The sequence below is a fragment of the Maylandia zebra genome, linkage group LG13 (assembly GCF_041146795.1).
Source record: "Maylandia zebra isolate NMK-2024a linkage group LG13, Mzebra_GT3a, whole genome shotgun sequence".
Taxonomy (NCBI): domain Eukaryota; kingdom Metazoa; phylum Chordata; class Actinopteri; order Cichliformes; family Cichlidae; genus Maylandia; species Maylandia zebra.
The window spans coordinates 14,176,281-14,186,115 of NC_135179.1; the positions used below are offsets into that span (position 1 = coordinate 14,176,281).

General features: G+C 39.2%; 1 protein-coding gene across 1 annotated transcript; it reads left to right on the forward strand.

Annotated features, from left to right (window-relative positions):
• Nucleotides 1–4,874: 4,874 nt before the first annotated feature.
• On the forward strand, nt 4,875–9,292 carry LOC101473811 (G-protein coupled receptor 26-like). The gene is made up of 3 exons (XM_004551506.2): nt 4,875–6,369; nt 6,904–7,017; nt 7,683–9,292. The coding sequence occupies exons 1-3, from the start codon at nt 5,696–5,698 to the stop codon at nt 7,957–7,959; spliced, it is 1,065 nt and encodes a 354-aa protein (XP_004551563.1). The 5' UTR covers nt 4,875–5,695; the 3' UTR covers nt 7,960–9,292.
• The last annotated feature ends 543 nt before the right edge of the window (nt 9,293–9,835 follow it).

Consider the following 9,835-nt stretch of genomic DNA (forward strand, 5'->3'; position numbering starts at 1 on the left):
TTTTAATTGCCATAAGAACTGAAGGTTAGGTTAGGAGCAAACACACACACACACACACACACACACACACACACACACACACACACACAGTTGTAGGTGCTAGGAGAGACCAGAAGGATAAAGCAAAGCCTCATATGTCCAGATTATGAAGGTCCTGACATGTACCATCGTGACATCTCATTAAAACTTACCCAGCACTCCATTTAAAAAGGCTAGTGGAAGCTGCTTACTGTCGCGGCTGTGTACAGCGATGTTACACTCATTACCAGAGAAAGGACATCAAAGCAGATGGGCGATGGGTATGATTAACGGAGCCTGGAATGGCTGCAACAATTTATGTACAGCCAAGAAACAACCAGCCATTTGAGGTTTAGCCAATATTAAAACCAGAGCTTTGCATGAAGTGTAAATTCAACATGAAAGCAATCCAACATCTGAAGAAGGCAGCACACTGAGAGGGAGCACAGGTGTACTGAGTAACTGACCTAAAAATATACAGAGATGGGAAATGTTATGATTCTCCTTTAAAGGTCATCAAGTTTTTTTTCCTTTAGCCAGTAGCATGTTCGGTGTGACGAAGCAGTAACTGTGCAGATGGACACAGGAGATGTCCAGCTAAGCAGACAAACCAATGGCCCACTCAGTTTTAATTAGTCGATTCATATAACTACACGAAAACAAACAAGGCCGCCTGCAGAGAACGTAAATTGATGAGAACAGGCTTAAATCACGGTGTCCCATGTGGCATTAAGCTTGCTGTCGCTGGATACTGACCTTATTCAAATTCAAAATTAATATTCTACACTGTGATGCATCCAACCTATGTGGATGAACTCCAGACTGTGATTTGAATGCCAGCAAGCCCCTCTCATCCGAGATGGAACTCAATAATACTGGGTGAGAAGGCATACATGTCCAAAATACTAATGTAAGTTCATGAGAGCGACACATTCAGAACCAAACACGGTATTTGCAACCAGGCCTCATCCTTATATTAATCTCTAAAAACAGTAATATTATATAAATCTAGCGATCAAGCAGGATGCAAAAGCCAATATTTAAAAGAAGATAACAATTGAGAATTGACCACTGTGGATAGCAACAATCACACAGTTTGAATGCGCACACAACAACTGAACAGGCACCACATCGCCTGAAAACATAGCAAAGCCATTAACCAATCACAAACTGCATCTAAACAGCAACAGACACTTAAACGACTCATTTGAAAAGACCTTAGAGACAGATATCGGCAGCAAACACGAGAAAACTTCTGGTGTGCGTTAGCATATTACTCAATGATTAACCAAGCCTTCCGAAACCAGGGGCATTATTATTATCAGGTCAAATGCGACCTTAGCATGAATGAAGACACCTGCATTAATGCGGCTGAACACGCCAGCAAGGAAGAGCCAAACATTGTGAAGCACTTTGTCAACACAAGAGCGACTTTTGTTTCAGTTGTGCTGCTTTAATGTTTGTTTGTGTATTACAGCAGATTTAAAATGATTTAACACACACAGCCATCTACCTGTTGCTTGAAGCACGCTCATCTTGTGTTCACGCTGTCTGGTCGTGGTGTCTTTTTCTATTCCTACCATTGGATGGCGCCAGAGAAAGGTATTTTCAAACAGAAACAAAATGAAAGCATGGATTTAATCCTTTGTGTTTTTTTGGTCAGTCTGAACACAAATGAAGAAAATTGAACTAAATCAAAGGTTTTAGAAATTACTTCTGACTTCTAGTGTCTGCAGAGACCATTGGGTGATTCTTTGTGTGGCCATTTGGAGCTGTAACCTCTCACCTCATTAACTCAGTCTGTGTAAGAAAATGAAGTTGGACTTTATCTTGGCTTTGGGAGCACCAGGGAGAATTGATGTTCTTTGTGGACTTACCATCTGCTCCTGTATGAAAAAGTTAAAAATTTCTCTCTCTGTGGTATTAATTAAAAAATCAGTGCCCTGCTAGATATTTGTCATTACCTTTAATTTATAAGATGGCTAGACAGCTGCACATGTGACCACTGTTCTAGCAAATAGACTGGCTTCTCACCTTGTAGCTGGACAGTGGGGAAATCTTTTTCAATTAAACACCATACATCAAATCCAAGCTTTTAATTTTGGCCCTGAAGCTAATCTGAGTTAAATGATTTTTGTGGAAATTAGTAATTTTAATTTGCACCTTTACTGTGCCGGTCTCACTGAACAGGTTAATTGAAATGTTCAAAGAGCTCACATGTGTGGTGGATGGCGACAGTGGTTAATGACTCTATACTGTGTATTTAAAGGATATGTGAAAATAGAAACTGCTATATGACTAATATTGATGCGATGGTCACAAATTACATTTGTCACATGAACAGTCTACAGGTTTGTAGTGTGAGATTGGTTTTTTTTTTTTTCAGATTGTAACAGCAATTTAATACAACACAGTAACTGCAGCATGACAAAGATGTTAACCCTCTGATGCATAGTGGTCACTGGAGTGGACAGCTACTAAAACGTACATATCTCTTTAATGCATTGGTTTCTATGGTGGAACTGCATATTAGCCTCTAGAGTGCTCTCTGCTGCCATGCTCCATTGAGGTCAATTCAGTGTTCAGTTAGTGCAACTGCAAGTAAATTTCCTCTGAATCAAAGATGGCAGACAAACTGTCACCCCTGCCGACCACTGCTGGCATATCCTGTCAATCCTTCTATGCTAAAAGAGCCCAACAGGTAAAAAAAAATATGATGATATGCAGTAACATCTAGGGAAGGATATTATCTGTTTGGAATAAGAAATTGTTATGTCTAATATGTAGAAAACTACGATTAACCATGTGTCCACTGTAGTGGACATCATGCATTACCCACTATATTTTTTTTAACATAAGTCATAAATTGTCTCACTGTTTTTTGGGACTGTTTTGGTTATAAGTAAGCATATAATTGTTACATTTATAAGCTACTCATTTAAAATGTATATTTCTGTGCAGATCAGCTGTAGTTTGAGTTACTATAATAATTATTTTATCATATTTTGTAGACTTCAAATGCAGCAAAGAATAAGGCAGCGTACAGAATAGTCCAGGAAATTCCATCCAGCTCCAGTGATGATGATTTCATTGATGAGTGCAGTGATGAGGAGTTCAGTGATAAGTCCAGTGATGATGAGAGTGGCTGCCAGAGCAGAACAGAGACATAGGAACTACGGACAGCCTAGGTGTGATGAACACAGAAGTGTTTGGAGATGCAGAGACTAAGATGTCAGTTTGTGTTTTCTTCCAGCATGCTACTAAGGGCTTGGTAATACTGTCCTGCATCGTTATAGAACTGTGTAGACTCAAAAATGTTTCTCTTGTTGGAGATAGTTTGCCATATTCAGGTGTAGGATTCACAGCTAGGACTGTTGATTGGTTTTGTTATTTACGTCTAAACATTGGGGCCTTATGAGTTGAAAGTTCCAAAAAAATTGCTGAGATGTTTTTCAAAGGATACAAGCAAACAAGTGTTTGTATATTTACAATAGAACACAAGGTAATTAATTTTTATAGTAAATTCACAGTATTTCATGCTAAGTGCTCAGGCGCATGTAGTCCACTGGAGTGGACAAGTTTATAACTTTATAAAAAAACATATTTTTGGGGAAAAAAGAGTTGAACATTTTTTTTCATGTCCTGAGAAGAATAAAAGCACTTAAGAAAAAAATCTTGACCAAGGCTTTCATAATTCATGCATCAGAGGGTTAATGTTCTCGTTGTCTGACCTCCCTGATTCACCCTTGACATAAGATTTAGCATGTATCAAAACACATACAACATATAATCACTGCAACTCATTATTCACCACTTTCATTAGTCTGATCTAGTTACACTTAGTGATTTGTAAAGAATACACCATATTTTCCCTTTCAGTGCTCTGCACAGTTGTCAGCCTTGTACCATATTATTCAGTGTGAACATTTTCACATAATAGGGTAAATCTGTAGAGCCATTAACTTTGTGCTTCACTGCAAAGACTGCTGTAGCCTAAACGTGTCATTATCTTTTCTTTTTTTTTCGTTTGGCTGTTAACTGAAATGAAAAGAGGACACTGCATGAATATTTAATTCTTTGTTGTATGTCTGAAGCTGAACTTTCTGCATTCAAAAGTAGGCATCATGTTGCATTTGAACTACTTTGGATAGATAGAAAAGAACTATCACACATATATTAGTGATAGTGAGGGACAGCGATAAAGTAAAATAATATTTCAAATGTATGGGTAGTGAAGGATATCTGTACAGACCTATAGTGCACTGTTATCAGCATAATATAGGTACTAAGCGGAACTCTACTGTGCACTTTTTCACATTTCCTTTGTATTTTTTTGAAACCTCTAAATCTTCACTGAAATCAATTTGATCTACCTTTATGTAAAAATGTTGCCATTATTTACAACCATTGATAAACAAGAAAGCATTTATGTGGGTCATCTTTTCTATATTTTAATACCTATGTGCTTTTCTGAACTCAAACAAGACTATTTTTTAATTCACAAAGATGGCAAATGATGTATACAGTACATCATAAATTCACTATTCCCTTACTTCCAAATCACCATTTTAAATGCTGAACTTCAGATATAATCTAAACGCATTTCTAATTGTAAAGCTTAAATATACCTTGAACAATCTTGTAAAGAAGACAGGAAGGAACCGAAATGTCTTCTAATTCAAGATCTTTAACCACACACTACACACACACACACACACACACTGCTGATCTATTGAAAACACAGTATCTCTAACAGTGTGCCTTCCTTTGCAGGGCTGGGGGATGCACGCGGTTCTGTTTTGTGCCAGAGGCGGTGGTACTGCTGCACTATGGACTAATACCCTGGATGTAATCCAGCTGCACTGCGTCCAATTAAAGCACCACGTAAAGCTTTGAACACTGGGTTGTTACTGCTCCGGTAACTCAGTTCTCGCAACGATTTCTGAGCTCTGGGCAAAAGTGTATCTGCTGTGAAATGTTAATAAAGTGATGATAGTGTTGCCATTTAATCTCGTCACACTGACTTGCAAAACATTCAATTAGCTATTTAAATATTTTAAAGCTTCTATTTTTTCCCCAAACCCCACAAAAACATTTCATTACCAAACTCCAGATTTCAACGTGACGCTTATGACATCAGCATTACCACCAGCCACGTAATCGTGCGTCGCACTTCTATTTTTACACTAAAAAGCTATTTTTGAACGAGTGCACCAGCGTGCTTCAGACGCTGGCAGTAAAAGACAATAGACTGTAAGTGCTCAAACACAGCGACTGCTTTAAGCACTTTTTGTCCTTAAAAAAAGCCGTCCATCATGTCAGTGCGCAATTGCGCAGCAGGAACCCCCGATGTGTGAGACCAGTGACATGACCACTGAAAAAACTACCGCAGCGCCGCAAGAGAACCAGCCTCCTACTGTGACCCCATTCCAGTAAAGAAGACTTCTAAATTCCCCCACAGTAACAAGGTGAGCGGTCTCTGTGCGAATTTCCCACAACCCCATCTTCGACGCTGCTGGAAGAGCAGCTTCGTGTAATGAAGACGTTCGTATACCGGTGAGGGTAAGCAGCATGTTCATCTGTTGGACTCATATACGTTGTGTCCACAACTCACGATGACAGCTCGCATCAGGACTATGGATGCACTTTTCAAAAGTCTGGGTTTCTGAGAGGAAGCATGATGGACGCAGCGGACATAGTTGCCTCTGTGCTGGTTTTGGGGATTATTGTCGTGTCGCTGCTGTCCAACGTTGTGGTGCTGATCTGCTTTATGTACAATCCGGAGATCCGCAAACAGGTACCCGGCCTTTTTATTCTCAATTTGACGTTTTGCAACCTGTTGCTGAGCGTGTCCAACATGCCACTAACTCTGATCGGGCTCATCACCACGGGCCACCCCGGGGGCAGCGGTTTCTGTCAAATTGTGGGTTTCCTCGACACTTTTCTCACCACAAACTCCATGTTGACCATGGCAGCTCTTAGCATCGATAGATGGGTGGCGGTGGTTTTCCCGCTGAGCTACCACTCAAGAATACGGCACCGGGATGCAGTGATAGCTCTAGGATACACGTGGATACATTCACTTTGCTTCTCCACGGTGGCTACCTGCCGTTCCTGGGTCGGCTACAACCACCTTTACGCATCGTGCACGCTGTGCAGTGTGAGAGCGAAGGGAGCCGGGACGCAGTTCATCATTTTCACCGTGGTTTTGCACTCTCTCACTTTCCTTCTCACGCTGATCGTGCTGTGTGTAACGTATCTCAAAGTTCTCAAAGTTGCGAGGTTTCACTGTAAACGCATCGACGTCATCACTATGCAGACACTGGTGCTGCTTGTGGATATCCACCCCAGGTAAACAAGCATTAGAGATGCATTCGCTCTAATCCACCTGTCCTTTTAATACATGTGTCTTTTAATAAAACATTTCCACCCATTGTTATTTATGTTATCCAGTGTGTCAAACAATCATTTGGATACTTTGGAGGTTAAATCATTCTGTCAGCAAATTGTGATTATATAAGAAAACCTTTATTTAGTGCATTTATTTAAATCAAACAGAATCTTTACAGATTCACTAGCTGTTATAAAGCTGTCCATCATATTGATAATGTCTATCAAAATTTGTAATCAAATGTTGGACATTTGATTGAATAAAATAACCACATTTGATTCCTAGTAACAGAATTGAAATGCTCTCTCTTTGTATATTTTCTTTTTATCTCTGTAGTGTGAGAATCTCTGATGTAATTGTCTTAGATAACAGTGCACAGTGTACTGTTCTCTTCAAGTCTGCCTCATATGTCTTCTCTTTTGACTGCTTAATTATGTTTGCATGTCTCTGGTAATGCATACAAGGGAGATAATCTTACCTGTGTGCTTTGACAGTGTACGCCAGAAATGCTTGGATGAACAGAAGCGGAGGAGGCAGAGGGCCACCAAAAAAATCAGTACATTCATCGGCACATTTATGGTGTGCTTCACGCCTTATGTCATTACAAGGTGACGAGCGATGTATAATGCTGCATGGTTTGTGGATGTGTATGTGTGTGTGGGTGGGTGGGAGCAGAATCCATGTTTGTGAGAGATATTTACCACCATACTGTCACCAGAAGATGTGAAGGTTTCGTACATTTTTCTTCATTTTGAATCAAAAGATTAAAAATACATTTTTAACAACTGGCATCAAGGAGATATTGGACTACAGCTAATGATCAAAAGCTTATCAAGTACAGCAATACAGATGGTGGTAACTACTGTATGTGTACGATAATATTTTAAATATTTAAGCTACTACATCTTTACTTAATTCTTTACAGTATAACGTGCACTCACTGTTTGCACTTGCTGTTAATAACAAGTGCAAAAAAAAATGCTCTTGCTGGTTTGTCCAGCCTTTATTTTGATGTAATAGGAATTTAAAAAGAAATCATCATTTGCAAGAACTTGAGAATCCACAAAAGCCACAGCCATCTGTTCAGATTCCCGAACATAGTGATGACATTTCAGTGAAGTGAAATGAAGTGATGACATTTTCACAGTACTGAGGCACTGGTGGAGATTCATTAAGTGTTGTAGATTTCTTCCATTTCACTCATGTAAGAAGCTGCACTTTGTCCATCAATTGTATGTGACTTTTCTTCCCATGTTTTCTCTGTTTGAGGTAGAATTGTAGAGCTTTTCATCCCAGGACCCATAAACTCTCACTGGGGTGTGCTGTCCAAATGCTTGGCCTACACCAAGGCAGCAAGCGACCCATTTGTCTACTCACTGTTGCGTCACCAGTACAGGAAGACCTGCAGCCTTCTGGCAAACAAAGTCCTCAAGAGGAGCACGTTCAACTCCTCCTCACTCAGGATAGAGAACAATGCAAGGAGAAGTGACAACTCCTCCAATGCAACCAACAATGTCCAACCACCGACCGAAAAACCCCTCGGCCAGTGAACGTCAACACAGTGACAGGTGAAGTGTTGATCTTGGATGCTGACATTTTCTTCTGAGTTTGAGATAACATAAAAAGTGATATTATAATATCAAACGTTTCTCATGTAATTACTTGTTAAGGGACAAGATATTTTGTACTTTTTATTGTGAACAAATTCAATGAAAAGACCAAAACCAGCAATGTGTTACTCCGCATCTCCATACTTTATTAATTTGCCACCGTTTCTGACTTAGATAGCTAAATGCTCAGATTGTGCTGCTTTTTTCGCATCTGTATTCCTGAATGCAAAAATGCATTGACCGTTATTGACAGTGACATCTCTTTATTTACAGCAGATACCCATGTTCGTGATTACAAGAAGCATGTCACACAGTGCTACTTACTGTAGATGTGTTTTTCAATTATTATTTGTTAACTCTCAATAGAGTAGGTTTATTGTGGGGAGGGGGGGGGGGGATGTAGGCCAGCTACGTTTGTAGACTTTAATGGCATTGAAGATTTAATACAAGTGTACATCTTTTTCTGCAAAGGTCTTGGACCTGTTTTTCGTGATATAGCTTTGTAGCATTCTGGTAAATTTGTGTGAAATACCTAGACTGCTGTGGCATGGTAATCTAGTGACTGTTTCAAAGGCACAAACTGCAGCGCACGTGAACAGCGCCCCATCTCCAAAATGCAGAACGAAGGAACAGAAGTATCTGATTACCTCAAATCGATGTATTTATAAGTTATATTGTTTGGAAAAAGATGCTCAAAGTGTTGTGTTCCACCTAAAGCGAATGGCTGCATGTCTTGACTGAAATTCAAGCATAACCTCTGACCTCACTCATGATGAAGAAAGCTGGATTAAATACTTCATGTGTTCATGGAATCATTTAAAGCAGATGATATTTTAAAGTTGTGTTGCACCACACTGATAGTTTTATTGAAAATACTGTACAGTATAACTGTGAGGCCTGACTTCTAAAGTGCCTATGAAGTCTCTGATTGAATCACAACTCAACAGAGGGAACACTTTTCTCAATGGTTGTGTTATGGTAAAGTGTGTGATTTTAATCCTGTTAAGTAGTCCGTTTTGTAAGTAACGTTTATTTTGTAATACAACCTCGTTATTTGGTTGCGTAAGGCAGCACAAGGTGAAATGTTATTGAATGTGGTAGCAGCTATTCAGTAATGTGTAATTAACATTTGAGCTCATGTCATATGAGTGGCTGTGCGATATCTGTGTTGTAAGACAACACTGACTAATCAGGATGTTGTGTTTTTACTTTACTGTGACAATATGAAGCCTTTAAAAGGCAAAAAAAAAATCTATTTATTTTTGTCAAAACTGTGTCTGAATTTTGCTAATACGTTTGTGATGATATTACAATAAATGCTGTGCATTTTGACATTTGAAACTGTGCCAAGCTGTCTTCTTAAACATTTATCATCTGTATTTTTATTGAGATGATGCATAGAGAATTCAGCAAATCTGATCTTGAACAATGCTTTACTATAGCACCAATCTTCCAACACCTTTATTCTCCCACGATGATTAAGTCATGGAGAAATAATAATTAACCCGAAAAATCATTTAAGGGTCCCTCCCACTACTGCTGCTGTTGATGTGGCAGCAGAACAAAGACTTTATACAAAAGCATCAGGATTGAAAGTTAAAGGCTTTCTTAATTGCAGAGCTTCTAGAAGGAGTGGGAAAAGAATAAAAGAAGCCACGAAAAAGGATGGAGGTAGGCATTATCTCGCCAAATGCTGTGGCAGTTTTCAAAGGTCCCTTCCATCTGTGTCATCTATCCTACTTAAATCCAATGCAAAACAAATTGAATCAAAAAATTTGAAACAATCATGTCTTGTCATAAGACAAAACTGCCCCCA

What these genes read in the sequence shown, in the direction of transcription:
- LOC101473811 (XM_004551506.2), top strand. Translation starts at nt 5,696, where the DNA reads ATGATGGACGCAGCGGACATAGTTGCCTCTGTGCTGGTTTTGGGGATT. An exon ending in CTTGTGGATATCCACCCCAG is followed by an intron (nt 6,370 to 6,903) that starts GTAAACAAGCAT and finishes GTGCTTTGACAG; the next exon opens with TGTACGCCAGAAATGCTTGG. An exon ending in ACGCCTTATGTCATTACAAG is followed by an intron (nt 7,018 to 7,682) that starts GTGACGAGCGAT and finishes TGTTTGAGGTAG; the next exon opens with AATTGTAGAGCTTTTCATCC.